The following is an 18,286-nucleotide window of genomic DNA, read 5'->3' as shown; positions in this document are numbered from 1 at the left end:
TTGTTTCCAATCATTCAGTTAGAGTTTAGTTTAGTTTAGTTAAGTAGGTTACTTTATAGATTAACCCCGTTAGTTGCATGATGCGTTATATTGCGAGTGTTAGGGTAATCAGGGACCCTAACTGGCTCAGAAAAATACTAACAATATTTCTGGCAATATTTTTATGTTCCGGGTATAGTCCGGTTGTTCGGTTGGATAGTAATCCGTTAAAGTGCTTAAGTAATCCTTTAAGCGTCGTAAATAATATTTTTAGCGACACAATTTATTCTGCAAAGTGTCAGGAATATTTCCTTATGTTTTGGCACTTTATTAGTTAGCTAGAAGCTAGTATGTTGATAAAAATGCTGTGTTTTGTGCTTAGGGTACGTTTTAGGCACATCCAATCTCTGTATCTTATTCCTAGAGACGCAGTTTAACAACCCTTGTATCCCTACACACACTATGGGTGTAGTAAAATATTTCTGGCTCATCCAGGCCTTTAGAGGCCGTGTCTGCCTGATGCTGGCTATATCAGCATGTTCAATAGGTTATCCGTTCAAATGCTACTGTGCTTTTGTGCATCATGTTTGTCACTAGAGTTCAGTAAGTAAATAATGTAGTGACGGAAATCAAAGTATGATGCAGATATGTACAAGTATCAATAGTCAAGTAGCAGTTCATCAGGAATCTCAGTTAAGCACAGTACTTAAGCAGCAATTAATAGTTAATTAAGTCGTACGGATACCTGGTTTAGTGAGGGTTGTCACATTCTCCCCCCGTTAGAAGAATTTCGTCCCGAAATTTTAGGTTCTGCTTGTAGAAGCAGGGTTCTTAGGAAACAAGTGGGGGTATTTCTCTTTCATTCGGTCCTCACGCTCCCAGGTGAATTCAGGACCATGTCTAGCATTCCAACAAACTTTGACGAGCTTGACACTGCTCCGGCGGGTCTTGTTTACTTTCCAATCCGTGACCTCAACAAGTTCTTCAACGAAGTGGAGCGTGTCATCAACATGAATTTCGTCGGTAGGAATGGCCACGGTATCTTGAGTTGGACTTCTCTTCAGATTGGATACATGAAATGTATTATGAACATTATTTAGTTCGGCAGGTAGGTCCAACTTGTATGCTACTAACCCGATTCTCTCCAACATCTTGAACGGTCCAATATATCTCGGGTTCAACTTCCCACGCTTCCCAAAGCGTGCCACCCCCTTCCAGGGTGATACTTTCAACAAAACCATATCTCCAACCTCAAACTCTAGAGGTTTCCTACTTCGATCCGCGTAGGCCTTCTGCCGGTCACGAGCCGCACTAATGCGATCTCGGATCCGTGCAATCTTATCGGTGGTTTCCTGGACTACTTCAGGACCAACCAATTGTCTATCACCGGCGTCAGACCAACAGAGCGGTGATCTGCACTTGCGCCCATATAAAGCCTCGAATGGCGCGGCACCAATACTGGTGTGGTAGCTGTTGTTGTATGAAAACTCTACCAGGGGTAAATGCTTATCCCAGCTACCGCCTAAATCCATAACACATGCTCTCAGCATGTCCTCCAACGTCTGAATCGTCTGCTCGCTTTGACCGTCGGTCTGTGGATGAAACGCGGTGCTCATATTCAACTTCTAGCCAAAGGCTTCCTGGTAGGATTGCCATATCCTTGATACGAACCTTCCGTCTCTACCGGAGATAATCGAGAGAGGTACTCCATGGCGTGTAACAATCTCTCTCATGTAGATTTCGGCCAATTTGCTTGTATTATCCTTCTCGCGGATAGGTAAAAAGTGTGCAGACTTCGTTAATCGATCCACTATCACCCAGATAGTGTCATGGCCTCTTGGCGTTCTTGGCAATTTCGTAACAAAATCCATGGAGATTTGTTCCCACTTCCACTTGGGAACCTCTGGTTGTTGCAGAAGTCCTGAAGGCTTCTGGTATTCCGCCTTAACCTTAGCGCAAGTTAAACATTCGCTCACATAAACAGCCACATCGCCTTTCATCCTAGGCCACCAATAATAATCTTTAATATCCTGGTACATCTTATCCGCTCCAGGGTGGATAGAGTACCGCGATTTGTGAGCTTCATCGAAAATAACCTTCCTTAAACCTCCAAACAAAGGAACCCAAATCCTTTTCTCAAAACACAACATTCCTTCTCTGTTTGGTACCAATAACTTCTCCATCCCACGGAGATACTCTTCTTCAAGGTTTCTTTCCTTGAGAGCTTCTTTCTGCGCGGCACGAATGCGCAGAGGAAAGTCGGTTCGAATAACCATCTCCAAAGCCCTAACCCTTATGGGCTTGATCCTCTCTTTTCGACTTAGGGCATCGGTGACCACATTCGCCTTCCCTGGATGATACTTAATCTCGCAGTCGTAATCGTTCAACAGTTCTACCCATCGTCTTTGCCTCATGTTCAACTCCTTCTGGTTGAATATATGTTGGAGGCTCTTGTGATATGTGAAGATTGTGCACTTCGTACCATAAAGGTAGTGTCTCCAGATCTTTGAAGCAAAAACTACTGCGCCTAGCTCCAAATCGTGGGTGGTATAGTTCTTTTCGTGTACCTTCAGTTGGCGTGACGCGTAGGCAATAACCTTCTGGCGTTGCATCAACACACAACCCAATCCTTGACGCGATGCGTCGCAGTATACCACAAAATCATCTGTACCTTCCGGTAGAGCTAAGATTGGCGCGTTGCAAAGCTTATCCTTCAATATCTGAAATGCTTCCTCCTGTTTGATCCCCCAATCAAACTTCTTGTCCTTCTGCGTGAGGAGCGTCAATGGTTGAGCGATCTTTGAAAAATTCTCAACGAACCTTCGGTAATAGCCAGCCAAACCCAAGAATTGCCGAATCTCGGTTGGCGTCTTTGGCGTTTCCCAATCCTTGATCGCCTTGATCTTGGCTGGATCCACGTGGATTCCATCTCCATTTACCACGTGCCCAAGGAATTGGACTTCGTGTAGCCAAAACTCGCACTTAGAGGATTTGGCATACAGTTGCTCTTTCTTTAGCAGTTCCAAAATAGCTCTTAGATGTTGTTCGTGCTCAGCCTTTGTTCTTGAATAAATCAAGATGTCGTTGATAACACAATCATGAACTTGTCCGAGTACGGCTTGCAAACTCTATTTATCAAGTCCATAAACACTGCAGGTGCGTTGTCAAACCAAACGGCGTAACAAGGAACTCGTAGTGTCCATAACGAGTTCTGAAGGCTGTCTTCGGGATACTTTCCTCTTGTATCCTTAACTGATGGTATCCAGATCGCAAGTCGATCTTTGAGTAAAAGCTTGAACCTTGCAGTTGATCAAACAGATCATCAATTCTTGGCAGAGGGTATCTATTCTTGATCGCCGGCTTGTTCAGCTCCCGGTAGATGATGTTTATCTGAAAACCATCATCCCTCTTTTTGACGAGTGGTAATGGGGTTACCCCAAAAGGAAATTTTGGTCTGTTATCTTCCTTCTCTACCCATTGCTAAAACTTCTCTGTCATTCCTTGCATCTCCGAAAATGTAAGTTGCTACGATGCATTGACTACGGGTGCAGTGCCTGGAATTTATTGTGGAGGAGACGATTCCGGCAAGTCTTCGAGGAAGACTTCGGGGTATTCTCCAACCACAGGGATGTCTTCAGGTTTTCGTTCTTCGGCTTCTTTTTCCACGACATGAGCCAAGAATGCAACACATCCTTTGTGCGAAAATTTTTCTGTCTTCTCTGCCTGATGATCCGTAGGAGCGTATCTGTAACGACCATAATTTTTCCTTTAAAATTTAATAAATGACAACATACTTTTCTAACAAAATTTGGGCATGACCCGTTGGTAAACGGGCGATACCCTGTTTTTCATAAACAAACTTCATTCAACTATACACAAACATTCAAAGACATGACATACACAATAAAAGATGACCTATCCTTAGTTTCGAAAACCATAAGTATGTATGCACCTACAACAACTTTTCAAAAGACAACCATAACCAAACTAGTTTAAGTACAAAACACAAACATAAGTAACTAGGTAATTTGACATCGACTTTATACAAAATGCGGAGCGCTTGACGGGCTTGAGGTGTGTTCGATCCGGGCAAGCTTGATAACTAGACATGAGATTTACCTACATGATCACAACATCAAAACATATTAGAACGAGGGTTCCTTCTTTACTCAAGAAATTACCTTACGAATTTAAAATAAACGGGACATACAAATCTTATACTAAGCTACATTCTTTCATACTTACACGGTAGTGAGTTCCAACGAAACTTCATACCCATCTTTCTAGTCTTACAATTTCATTATCCGACCCATTCAAGAGAAACGTCCAATCATATATCTTAACCTTGCTTGATACAATTTAATACAATTACGGACAAACACATATCTAAGGTAAACCCAAATTGTACAAGTAACGTACCTCGGTCTTGATTCCCTTGCGGCTTCCCTTGACTTGAACTTTCTTCCTTAACGCCTACATATAAACATTCATTCTTTTAATTCATGTTTCATACTCATTTACACATATCAATAAAACATCATACAACTTGCTCATACTTCATAAACATGTTAAATTCATACAAGATTTATAGCTTATATGACTAGCATTTTCATTGAGGCATTTTGTCAAACACTTGATGTGCATGTTATCATCAAAGCACAAGGTACAAGTATTTTTGGCATAACCCTACTTATTCACCTTCTAATCTAACAAGAATCAATCAAGTTCATGACTTTCTTTCATCCTACACATCTAGCTAATCTAAATTCCCCTTTCACAATCAGATTATGTATCAATTAACATTTCATAAACATATCATTATAAATCATCATTTTCATCTTCTTCCTACAACAAGTGGGTATGAACCCTAATCATTCAAACAATCAAAATTATACAAAATCCTCAGTCTAGTACGAATTCCTAACTCAATTACACAAGATTTTCACATGATTTCATGATTGGGTTAAAACCCACTTTCTACAAATCGTCAAATCAGAAATTTCGACTTACCTTGAGTTGAACAAGCTTAGATAGTTAAAGATTAAAGCTCATGCATCAATTTAAGCCCTTAATTCCTTCCTAATCTTGTGAATTTCTGAAAATTAGGGTTTGTTCTTGGCTCCCCCCTTCTTGATCGATCCCACCATCACACAGTAGTGTGTTTTGTGTTTTCAATTTTCCTTTTATTTGTTTTAATTAAAACTTTATTCTTTTTAACAAGTTTAGCCCCTTAACTTTCTTAGTTTGTTTATTTATCATTTAACTTCCTTCTAATAAGTTACTAACATACTAGGTTAAAATATAACATGACTAGGCTTTCAAGTAATATAAATAAATTACATATTTTGGGGTGTTACAAGTCTACCCCCCTTACAAAAGGTTTCGTCCCCGAAACCTTAATACATACCAAATAATGTCGGGTAGAGCTTCCTCATTTCATCCTCTAACTCCCATGTGAGATCCGATCCCTTCCGATGTTGCCATTGCACCAAGACTTGCTTTATAGTTTTGTTCCGCAGGCGCGTTACCTTAGAATCCTTGATAGCTATCGGCTTCTCGATATAATTCAATCTTTCGTCCACCTCAATATCGTCAATGGGCACATATGCCGTCTCATCCGCTAAACACTTCCTCAATTGTGACACATGGAATGTGTCATGTATTCCATCCAAAATTGGCGGTAATTCCAACCGATATGCTACCTCCCCAACCCGGGCCACAATCTTGAAAGGTCCTATATAGCGAGGACCTAGCTTTCCTCGCTTACGGAAACGGATTATACCTTTCCACGGGGAAACCTTTAATAACACATAATCACCTACTTGAAATTCGATGGGTCGCCTCCTTTGATCTGCATAGGCCTTTTGTCGATCTTGAGCCGCTTTTAAACGGGCTCGCACAAGATCGATCTTCTCGTTAGTTTTAGCCACCACCTCGTTGGGTGCAATTTCTCTCTGTCCCACCTCTCCCCAACAAATTGGAGTTCTACATTTTCTTCCATACAACAATTCATACGGTGCCATTCGAATGCCGCTGTGATAGCTGTTGTTGTATGAAAATTCCACCAACGGCAAGTGGTCATCCCAGCTTCCCCCGAAGTCTATTACGCATGCTCGCAGCATGTCGATAAGTGTTTGAATGGTCCGCTCGGACTGACCATCCGTTTGGGGGTGGTAGGCGGTGCTGAAATGTAATTTTGTACCCATACTTTCATGAAAACCTTGCCAATATCGAGATGTGAATCGGGTATCTCGATCCGACACAATAGATACAGGAACTCCGTGTCGTGATATTATCTCGTTAACATAGATCTCCGCCATCTTTTCGGAGGAGAAAGCTTCCCGAATGTGTAAGAAGTGTGCGCTCTTGGTGAGGCGGTCTACAATCACCCATATAGCATCGTGACCTTTCCTTGTCTTAGGAAGCTTGGTCACTAGGTCCATCGTCAATTCTTCCCATTTCCACACCGGAATCTCTAACGGTTGCAACTTTCCATATGGTTTCTGATGTTCTGCCTTTACCTGCAGACATGTCAAACATTTGGCAACATACTTGACAATGTCACGCTTCATGCCGGGCCACCAATAACTTTTCTTCAAGTCCAAATACATTTTTGTAGCTCCAGGATGGACCGAGAATCGGGATTTGTGAGCTTCTTCGAGTAATGCCCCCTTTGCTTCGCTAAACCGGGGTATCCAAATACGACCATACATGGTTCTAATCCCATCGGATCTTTCTTCGAATTTATCCACAACTCCCTTTGTTCTTTCCTTTTTAGAATCCATTCCGCTTAGTGACTTGATTTGGGCTTCTTTAACCATTTCGAGAAATCGTGGTGTAATTACCATCTTCATGGACTTAACTTGAATTGGAGGCGGGTAATCCTTTCGGCTCAGGGCATCGGCCACTACATTAGCTTTACCCGGATGATAAAGGATCTCACAATCATAGTCTTTAAGAAGTTCTAACCACCTTCGCTGCCTCATATTTAATTCCCTTTGCTCGAAAAAATATTTAAGGCTTTTGTGGTCGGAATATATAACGCTTTTCGTACCGTAAAGATAGCGCCTCCATATCTTCAAGGCAAATACTACTGCAGCTAACTCCAAATCATGGGTTGGGTAATTACTTTCGTGTGTCTTCAATTGCCTAGAAGCATAGGCAATGACTCTACCCCTTTGCATCAAAACACATCCCAACCCTTGGTGTGACGCATCCGTAAACACCACCAAGTCTTCCGTTCCATCTGGTAAGGTTAGTACCGGGGAACTCGACAGCTTTTCTTTCAAGGTTTGAAACGCCCTTTCTTGATCTGCACCCCACGAAAACTTCTCATCCTTCTTGGTTAACTTGGTCAACGGCAAAGCTAATTTAGAAAAATCTTGGATAAACCTCCTATAATAGCCTGCTAAACCCAAAAAGCTTCTTACCTCACTTGGGTTCTTGGGAGGTATCCACTTCATAACGGCTTCCACCTTTGACGGGTCTACTAAGATACCATCCGCATTAATAACATGACCGAGAAATTGTACCTCTCTAAGCCAAAAAGCACACTTGGAGAATTTCGCGTACAATTTCTCCTTGCGAAGCACTTCAAGAACCTCACGCAAATGGCATGCATGATCGGCTTTACTTCGGGAATAAACCAAGATGTCATCGATAAAAACTATAACGAATCTGTCTAACATAGGTCGACAAACTCGATTCATAAGATCCATGAACGCGGCAGGCGCGTTCGTTAACCCAAAGGACATTATTAAGAATTCGTAATGCCCATATCGCGTTCTAAAAGCCGTTTTCGCCACATCCTCATCTCGTACTCGTAACTGATGGTACCCGGACCGCAAGTCTATTTTTGAAAACCAACTTGCCCCTTGTAACAGATCGAAGAGATCATCGATTCGGCGCAATGGGTATCGGTTTTTCACAGTCAGCTTATTCAACTCGCGGTAATCGATGCACATGCGCATCGAACCATCTTTCTTTTTGACAAAAAGTACAGGCGCTCCCCATGGCGAGACACTCGGGCGTATAAATCCCTTGTCGAGCAATTCTTGTATTTATACCATTAGCTCCCGCATTTCTGTTGGGGCCAGCCTATAAGAGGCCTTGGCTACGGGTTTGGCATCAGGGTACAATTCGATCTTGAAATCCACTTCGCGTTCCGGTGGAAGCCCCGGTAAATCTTCCGGAAAAACATCAAGAAACTCATTCACAACTTCAACCTCTTCTATCATAGGGATATTCTGCTTAGTATCCACCACGTAAGTTAGAAATGCCTTGCTTCCATTTCGTACGTACTTGTATGCTTGGACTATAGAACAAAGCTTCGAATTGATATTCCTTTCCCCTTGTATGCTTACTCGTTTTCCTTCCGATGTTAACACATGAATTACCTTCTTCTCACATTGAATTTCGGCCTGATGCTTAGCTAGCCAATCCATGCCAACTATAACCTTAAATTCCCCCAATATCATGGGAATAAGGTCGATAGCAAACTTTTCGTCTTCAATGATTATTTCACAATCTCTACAAACTTCGTGCAACAAGTAACTCTTACTATCGGCTATTTCTACTTCTAATGGTACACGCAGTCTTTCGATTCTAAAGGAGGGGTGTGACACTAATTCACTTGATACAAACGATCTACTGGCACCGGTATCAAATAACACATACGTAGGCATCGAGTTCAATGAGAATATACCTGATACAACATTCGGGTGGTCCTTCGCTTCCTCGGTTGTGATCTGAAACATCCTCCCCTTAGCTCTTGGGGCTTCCTCCTTTCTTGCCTCCTTATCAGTTTTCTGTTGAAGCTTGGGACACTCAGCCTTAATATGACCCGGTTGGAAACAGTTGTAACACGTTCTTGAAGGATTAGGGCACCTATAGTATGGGTGTCCCTCTTGACCACAGTTGTAACAACCCTTTTTCCCTTTCAAACATTCCCCCGTGTGTAACTTTCCGCACGTTTTGCATTTTGGAATACTACCCTTCGCCTTATCCTTCTTGCCTTGATCTTGAAATTTTGGTTTCTTTGAAGGGCTCGAGCTAGAAACATTTTCAGATGCTCTCTTTTCGCCCCTTTCCGCCTGTCTTCTCATTTCAATCTCCCTATCTCGGGCCAGCTCAATGAGCTCATTCAAAGTTTCACATTTAGCGGGAATTATGAACTCCCGATATTCAGCCTTCAACATACCATAATAACGGTTTATCTTCATTCTCTCCGTTCCTGCTATCTCGTTACAGAACTTCAGCTTGTCTAGGAAAACGTTGGTGATTTCATCAATGGTTTCATCTTTCTGACGAAGATGTAAGAAATCTTCTTGGATCTTGTCGATGGCAGATTGTGGACAGTGATGCTTCAGAAAAGGTTCCTTGAACTCCTGCCATGTCAAGACTTGAACTTTTTCTTCCCCAAGCTCTTTACTATAAACATCCCACCAATCCTTAGCTCGGAGTTGTAGCAAACCGGTGGCGAACATCACTTGATCCTCCTTTTCACAATGACTCCTTACGAACACCGCTTCCGTACTTGCAATCCACCTTTGGCATACTATGGGATCAATTTCTCCTTTGAATGGTAACGGGTTGCACGCCATAAATTCCTTGTATGTGCACTTGCGAGTTCCTTTCCTCTCTTGCATTGCATTAATCATTCCCTTTAACTCGTCTATCTTACTCGTCATCATCGATTCTGTCACACCCCCAAAATCCCACACGCGGAGTACCACCGCTTGGGAGCGTGACTGACCAGGATCAAGCCACCAATCATATCAGATATAGTATTTAATAATAATCAAAGATACGATTGATGTTCCAAAACCAAACATTGTATATGTAGCGGAAGCATTAAATGTAAAACCCAAAGACATAAGTATCAATGTGTGAATGTAAAAGTGTTTAATAAGCATTCACGAGTTTTTGTCCACAACGACCCGCCTCTCCTCGGGTGCAAGCTCCAAGTATACCTAAGGCCCTGCAAGGCATGCAGCAAATAATCAACAAACTAGTTGAGCGAGTTCACAGGAAACAAGATTGTAATAATCATGCGTCAGTTCATCTAATAAGGCTTCCCAAGCAAGTGTATTCTATTGGTGAGAAATCCTCACGTTCATCCTTTATAACGGGCTTCTCATTATGGTACTTACTAGACTAATTTCCGACCATGTGTTCTTCTTTACCGAGAACAGGAAAAACGTACAGGGTCACGTAGGCTTTACGTGACGTGCCCTTCCCCGAGGACATGGTACGCGTGGGGGCTACGCAGGCTTTACGCAGCGTGGCCTTCCGACCCGGAAGCCAGTGGATGGTATTGGGTTACGTAGGCTTTACGTAACGTGTCCTCCCGACCCGGGAGACAAATGGCAAATACTGGGTTACGTAGGCTTTACGTAACGTGTCCTGACTAACCTGAGGACGATGGTCTATAGTCTGGTATATGCGTAAGTACGAGTAATCATTCCATTTCATCATATCCAACCCAATTCCCAACCCGGGAATCCCATGCCTTGGCTGTGTGAACTCACCTTGGTTTGCTCGGCAGATACACAAAGAGTATAGGTAAGCTAGTAATTGGTCAATCACGTCCTAGCATGGTTGTAATACAAGTCAGGTTTGGTTCAATGATGCACGTATACAACATGGCAAACACGTATGCACGCAAACACATTAAGTACACTACTTGTGCTATTCGGATGGTTGGGCCAAAGAACTTGTGCGAGCCCAACCATCTTGTGCGGTGTGAGTCTAGGCCCAAACCTTACCCGGCCCAACTAATTAACGAATCAAATATAAAGGTCAGCCCAAACAATGTTGATTGTGATCCAATAGCAAGCGGCCCAAAATAAACAAGTAGTAAACATGACATATACGGTCCAATTAACATAACAGTCAATCTTGTGCGTTTACAATGGACTTGTGCGATCAGCCACTTACCCAGCCCAACAGTTTATCCGGCCCAAACTATCCAGTAACACATACGGCCCAAAACAACATGAAAAGACGTTGTGCGATCCAGCTGATCTTGTACGATTCAGCTGGGTTGTGCGAGGCACTTTGGGCTGTCCGGCCCAACAGTTAGGCTAACCCAACAACTTGTGCGATCTGTCAATTCTTGTGCGACTGAGGTCACATTGTACGACTGGTCCTTGTATGACTGGATCAAGTCTTGTGCGAGCAGGTTCACTTGTGCGAGTGGACCTGTTGTACGTGTGATCTTGTGCAACTGATTAACAACTTTCCGGATTTCATGCTTTCGGTTACACATTCAATAGTTTCCAAACATAACAATTATCAATCAACAGGTTTCCAATTATCACATATCAATTAACAACTTCCTTTCAAGCTAACCATCGATCAAACAGGCAATTTAACTCACTAATTCGTATGAACCCTAGTCTAAACATGCTCATGAACAATCACCCGAGATATTCGATTATAAACACCCAAGGTTCAATTTCCAAATAACAATAAGATCACAGAACAAGATATCCGGGTTAACATCAAATCTGTTTATATTAGCATATCCTTCGATTCATACGAACTTATATCCGGTTAGTAAACATCATTCGATTTCATATATCAAGAACATTCTGATTTGCATAAACATGAACAATAACACATATGACTTATAACATCAATCAGGCATGAACAAAACCATAACACACTAACCGATTAGGGATAGATGATCCGTTCACGAACAAGAAGGTCTTCGAGGTGATAGCCGTCGGGTTTGAGAGGGAGAGAGAGCAAGTAGGGTTTTTAGAACTTGTGTGTGTTATCCAAAATTGTAACAAGTGAGATACAATACCCCCTCATGTGTGCTTGTACGCATAAAGCAATGGGCCGGCCATTTACTTGGGCTGCCCTTGATCCGAGCACATGATGTACGGCCCAAATAGCTTGTGTGATCTTGTGTGAGTGTGTATTGTGCGATTGGGCTAGATTGTATACATACACATGTGTTTACACAACACACGCAACAAATAGATATATCATTCACGTAATCATTCACTTAACATACATACATGTACGTAATAGTAAAACATTCATTAAACACACAAGTCACATAACATTCAATAATATTCGCTTAATCAATCAAGTTCACATAATCGTGCCATAAACGTTACATCAAAGCGAGTCTAAAGTTCGAGTTGTCACATTATCCCCAACTAATTGGAAATTTCGTCCCGAAATTTGGTATGCACTCACTGAGGAAGCTAGGTACACTGTACTGTTCACTGGTTTTCCTGGGGTGTCACATCCTCCCCCCGTTAATCTGGAATTTCGTCCCGAAATTCCGAAGTAGTAGCTTCAGTCTCAGCAGTGGGTGTACTGTTCGCGAACAATTGGGGGTACTTTTCTGTCATCCTGTCTTCGCGCTCCCAGGTGTACTCTGGGCCACGTTTGGAGTTCCAACGAACTCGGACAAGAGGGATTCTCTTGTGTTTGAGGACCTTCACATCCCGGTCCGTGATTTCAACTGGTTCCTCGACGAACTGCAACCGCTCGTCAATAGTGAGTTCCTTAAAAGGAATGATGAGGTTTTCATCTGATAGGCACTTCTTTAGGTTCGATACATGAAAGACATTGTGAACTGCCCCGAGTTCAGCTGGTAAATTCAACTTGTAGGCTACCTTGCCAATCTTTTCTATAATTTCGAATGGTCCGACGTATCGCGGATTCAGTTTACCCCGTTTGCCAAAACGAACCACACCCTTCCAGGGTGAAACTTTCAATAAAACCCGGTCCCCGACCTCAAATTCCAATGGCTTTCTACGCTTGTCCGCGTAGGCTTTCTGACGGTCGCGTGCTGCCGCCATGCGTTGTCGTATCTGTGCAATCTTTTCTGTGGCGTCCACTACAATCTCTGGACCCGTAATCTGACTATCTCCCACCTCTGCCCAACAGAGAGGTGACCGGCATTTACGCCCGTACAATGCCTCGAATGGAGCGACTTGAATGCTGGTGTGGTAACTGTTATTATACGAAAACTCCACCAAAGGGAGATGCTTTTCCCAGCCATTGCCGAAATCGATAACGCATGCCCTAAGCATGTCTTCGAGTGTTTGAATCGTTCGCTCAGACTGTCCATCCGTCTGAGGGTGATAAGCTGTGCTCATGTCTAACCGTGAGCCGAAAGATTTGTGCATTGCTTGCCAAAGCTCTGATGTGAATCGTGCATCGCGATCCGAAATGATAGATGTGGGCACCCCGTGCCTCGAAACAACTTCTTTAAGATAGACGTCTGCGAGAGTGGAGAACTTATCCGTTTCCTTTATAGGTAGGAAGTGTGCAGACTTGGTGAGTCGATCCACGATCACCCATATGGTATCATTCCCCCGCTGGGATCTAGGTAGACCTGTAACGAAATCCATGGAAATTTCTTCCCATTTCCATTGAGGTATTTTAGGCTGCTGAAGTAGGCCAGCTGGTTTCTGATATTCAACCTTGACTCTCGCACAGGTCAAACATTTTCCAACGTACGTAGCGATGTGGGCCTTCATGCTAGGCCACCAATAAGTAGTGCTGATGTCGTGGTACATTTTATCCGACCCTGGATGTACCGAATAGCGAGACTTGTGTGCTTCGTCCATCACAAGTTCGCGTAGACCGCCATAAAGTGGGACCCAAATACGCCCCGTTACATAGTAGGCGCCGTCTGCCTTCTGTTCCATTTGTTGTTGTGAGCCGCGTAAGGCTTCAGCCTTGACGTTTTCGGGCTTCAATGCTTCTTCCTGAGCATTTCGTATCTGTGCAGGGAGGTTAGACTGTATCGTAAGCTGTAGCGCTCGCACGCGCCGTGGTAGGGTGTCTTTCCGACTGAGAGCGTCAGCCACAACATTGGCTTTGCCTGGATGGTACTTGATGGCGCATTCGTAGTCGTTAAGTAACTCGACCCATCGTCGTTGACGCATATTCAAATCCTTCTGCTTAAGGATATGTTCGAGACTCCTGTGATTGGTGTAAATCGTGCACCTGGTACCGTACAGGTAGTGTCGCCATATCTTAAGCGCGAAAACAACAGCTCCCAGCTCTAAATCGTGCGTCGTGTAGTTCCTTTCATGAATCTTGAGTTGACGAGAGGCATAAGCGATCACCTTGTCGCGCTGCATTAACACATATCCAAGTCCCCGAATGGATGCATCACAATAAACCACGAAGTCGTCTGTGCCCTCTGGCAATGAGAGGATAGGTGCACTGCAAAGTCTATGCTTTAGGTGCTGAAAAGCAGTCTCCTGGGGCTCTCCCCAGCGATAGGTAACACCCTTCTGTGTCAGTAGCGTAAGCGGCTGAGCAATCTTCGAAAAGTCTCTAATAAACCATCTGTAGTAACCTGCCAGACCCAAGAATTGACGTATTTCCGTCGGCGTACGCGGTGCAGGCCAGTTCCTGATCGAATCTATCTTGGATGGATCGGCATGGATCCCATCCTTGTTTACCACGTGGCCTAAGAAGTGGACTTCACGAAGCCAGAAGTCGCATTTAGAAAGCTTGGCGTACAACTGTTCCTTCCGAAGGAGTTCCAAAATCAGGCGAAGATGTTGCTCGTGTTCCTCCTGACTCTTGGAGTAAATCAGAATGTCGTCGATGAATACTATGACGAACTTGTCAAGATAGGGTTTGCACACCCTGTTCATCAGATCCATAAATACAGCAGGCGCGTTCGTTAACCCAAATGGCATGACGTGAAACTCGTAGTGACCATAACGAGTTCTGAAGGCTGTCTTGGAGACGTCCTCATCCCGGACTCTCAGCTGATGGTAACCAGACCTCAAGTCTATCTTCGAGTAGTAACACGACCCTTGCAACTGGTCGAATGAGTCGTCTATGCGTGGAAGAGGATAACGGTTCTTCACCGTCACCTGGTTGGGTTCCTGCACATCCCAAAGGTACCGTCCTTCTTTCTCACGAATAATACTGGAGCTCCCCAAGGCGAAGAGCTTGGACGAATGTAGTCCTTTTCCAAGAGCTCTCATAGCTGCTTTGACAGTTCTTCCAGTTCAGTTAAAGTTACGCGATACGGTGCGTGAGCTATAGGTGCTATCCAGAACTATAGGAATGAGGTCTGTAGGGAACGTCTGACCAGCGTGGATAAGATTACAACCCTGAACTAAGTATAGCTTCTAGACTTTTACCATTAACTAACACTACGACACGTTGGGTGTTCAAGGGAGTTGGTGTATGATTTATCATTCGACTAACTTCAAGGACATATAATTAGTATTCACACCCGAATCAAACAATATAGTCACATAAGAGTCGACAAGAAGTAGCTTACCCATAATTACGTTAAGATCGTCCCTTGCATCACCCTGACCCATCCCATACACACGGTCGTGGGCGTCATTGTTTCCATTGTTTCTCCCGCTGTTAGCCCCATTGCCGTTCCTGCTTCCATGGTCGTGGTTCTGGTTCCAGTTCAATTGTGGATAGTGTCTCTCATAATGATCCTTTGTACTATACCGAAAACATTCTCTGAAACTTTGCTGCTGCCACTGAGCCTGTGGGGCTTGAGGCTGTTGTTCCTGACCTACAGGACGTGAGTTTCGACAATCCTTAGCTTCATGACCAATCTTAAGACATCTCTGACATCGTTCCTTGCGACACCGTCCACTGTGGTGTCTGTTACAATGGTTGCACCATGGGTGAATTCCTAGATATCTTCTCTGCCCATGATTACTAGTAAACTGCTGTCCGGGCCAATGGTAGTCATCCAAAATCAATCATGTGCTCTGGTTTTCATCCCACTTGCGTTTGTTATCTCTAGAAGCACATGCAGTATCAGTCTCAGCACGCTTCGGTAGTTTGTTCTGTTCTACAGCCTGGTCTGTGAGACGATGAGCCAGTCGAGTGACTTGCTGGATAGTGCCAAGGTTAGCTGTGGTCATAAGACTCTGAATTTCGGGCACTAGACCCTTGAGATACAGTTCGATGCGCTTGGTGGGAGAGTCTACCATAGTAGGACAAAATGTGGCTAACTCGTTTGATCTCCTCGTATAAACTTCAATTTCAGACCCCACCATCTGTAGGTTGAGGAACTCTTCCTCTAGTTTGTGGATGTCTTCTCGACTACAAAACTCTTCCTTAATTAAGTCCTTAAACTCGTTCCAGGGAGTGGCGTTAGCAGCTGCCAGCCCTAACATCTGAACCTGTGTTTCCCACCAGGTTAATGCAACACCTTCGAGTGTGCTAGTAGCAAACTTCACTCTACGAGACTCAGGGCAATCATGCACCTCGAAGTCAGTTTCGAGCCTTACGAACCAATGGAGGAGTCCAACTGCCCCTTCCGTGCCGCCGAAGGTACCTGGACGACAGTCCATAAAATTCTTGAAAATGCAGACTGGTTGCTGTGTTGGTTGACCTATTGTGTACGAATAGGACAAGGTTTAATTACAAGGGCTAGTTTAGGATTGTAGGATCTAAAGATCCTAGTGTGTGCTATAACCGCAGGATATACCTCCTGCTTGTGCGGCTGCAAGTGCCGCAGCAACTTGAGCTTGAACGAGAGCCTCTAGCTGGGCTTGTGTCATGTTGATTCGTCCAGACATGATCTTCATAGTAACAAGTAGCATACGTAAGAATGGTTCGCGAGTAGGGCGATGACAGAAAAGTGTAGGCATATAAGCGTTCTCATATAACAAAGGCATGTGTATCTAAGCGTAATGCGAGCAATGTTCTAAGCAGTTCTAGCAAACAGGTAATGGATATAAACCTTATTACCTAGGATGTCGAGTCTTGCACGTGGAGCGAAGCGTCGTTGTGGATCGTTGAGAGCACTGTACTGGTTATAGTCCGGTTTTAATAAAAATGTTTTCCCATATTAAAACCAAGTTCTCTATAACCAATGGCTCTGATACCAATCTGTCACACCCCCAAAATCCCACACGCGGAGTACCACCGCTTGGGAGCGTGACTGACCAGGATCAAGCCACCAATCATATCAGATATAGTATTTAATAATAATCAAAGATACGATTGATGTTCCAAAACCAAACATTGTATATGTAGCGGAAGCATTAAATGTAAAACCCAAAGACATAAGTATCAATGTGTGAATGTAAAAGTGTTTAATAAGCATTCACGAGTTCTTGTCCACAACGACCCGCCTCTCCTCGGGTGCAAGCTCCAAGTATACCTAAGGCCCTGCAAGGCATGCAGCAAATAATCAACAAACTAGTTGAGCGAGTTCACAGGAAACAAGATTGTAATAATCATGCGTCAGTTCATCTAATAAGGCTTCCCAAGCAAGTGTATTCTATTGGTGAGAAATCCTCACGTTCATCCTTTATAACGGGCTTCTCATTATGGTACTTACTAGACTAATTTCCGACCATGTGTTCTTCTTTACCGAGAACAGGAAAAACGTACAGGGTCACGTAGGCTTTACGTGACGTGCCCTTCCCCGAGGACATGGTACGCGTGGGGGCTACGCAGGCTTTACGCAGCGTGGCCTTCCGACCCGGAAGCCAGTGGATGGTATTGGGTTACGTAGGCTTTAAGTAACGTGTCCTCCCGACCCGGGAGACAAATGGCAAATACTGGGTTACGTAGGCTTTACGTAACGTGTCCTGACTAACCTGAGGACGATGGTCTATAGTCTGGTATATGCGTAAGTACGAGTAATCATTCCATTTCATCATATCCAACCCAATTCCCAACCCGGGAATCCCATGCCTTGGCTGTGTGAACTCACCTTGGTTTGCTCGGTAGATACACAAAGAGTATAGGTAAGCTAGTAATTGGTCAATCACGTCCTAGCATGGTTGTAATACAAGTCAGGTTTGGTTCAATGATGCACGTATACAACATGGCAAACACGTATGCACGCAAACACATTAAGTACACTACTTGTGCTATTCGGATGGTTGGGCCAAAGAACTTGTGCGAGCCCAACCATCTTGTGCGGTGTGAGTCTAGGCCCAAACCTTACCCGGCCCAACTAATTAACGAATCAAATATAAAGGTCAGCCCAAACAATGTTGATTGTGATCCAATAGCAAGCGGCCCAAAATAAACAAGTAGTAAACATGACATATACGGTCCAATTAACATAACAGTCAATCTTGTGCGTTTACAATGGACTTGTGCGATCAGCCACTTACCCAGCCCAACAGTTTATCCGGCCCAAACTATCCAGTAACACATACGGCCCAAAACAACATGAAAAGACGTTGTGCGATCCAGCTGATCTTGTACGATTCAGCTGGGTTGTGCGAGGCACTTTGGGCTGTCCGGCCCAACAGTTAGGCTAACCCAACAACTTGTGCGATCTGTCAATTCTTGTGCGACTGAGGTCACATTG

The 18,286-nt window shown here is 43.8% G+C and overlaps 1 protein-coding gene across 2 annotated transcripts; it reads right to left on the bottom strand.

Annotated features, from left to right (window-relative positions):
• Positions 1–3,944: 3,944 nt before the first annotated feature.
• On the bottom strand, positions 3,945–9,667 carry LOC110891849. 2 transcript variants are annotated; one of them, XR_002565604.2, is made up of 3 exons: positions 4,990–5,117; positions 4,399–4,452; positions 3,945–4,098 (listed from the first exon to the last, which is right to left on the bottom strand). XR_002565604.2 is itself a non-coding variant. In XM_022139373.2 (3 exons), exons 1-3 carry the CDS (start codon positions 9,636–9,638, stop codon positions 4,082–4,084), a joined length of 1,026 nt encoding a protein of 341 aa, XP_021995065.1. In that variant the 5' UTR covers positions 9,639–9,667; the 3' UTR covers positions 3,945–4,081. The 2 variants fall into 2 exon arrangements, 1 of the variants encoding a protein (XP_021995065.1); XM_022139373.2 differs by lacking the exon at positions 4,990–5,117 and adding an exon at positions 8,684–9,667.
• Positions 9,668–18,286: the final 8,619 nt, after the last annotated feature.

Source organism: Helianthus annuus, chromosome 11 (genome assembly GCF_002127325.2).
Source record: "Helianthus annuus cultivar XRQ/B chromosome 11, HanXRQr2.0-SUNRISE, whole genome shotgun sequence".
NCBI classification, from domain to species: Eukaryota; Viridiplantae; Streptophyta; class Magnoliopsida; order Asterales; family Asteraceae; genus Helianthus; species Helianthus annuus.
Note: the sequence above shows the minus strand (reverse complement) of the source record. Positions and strands in the feature narration are given on the sequence as shown.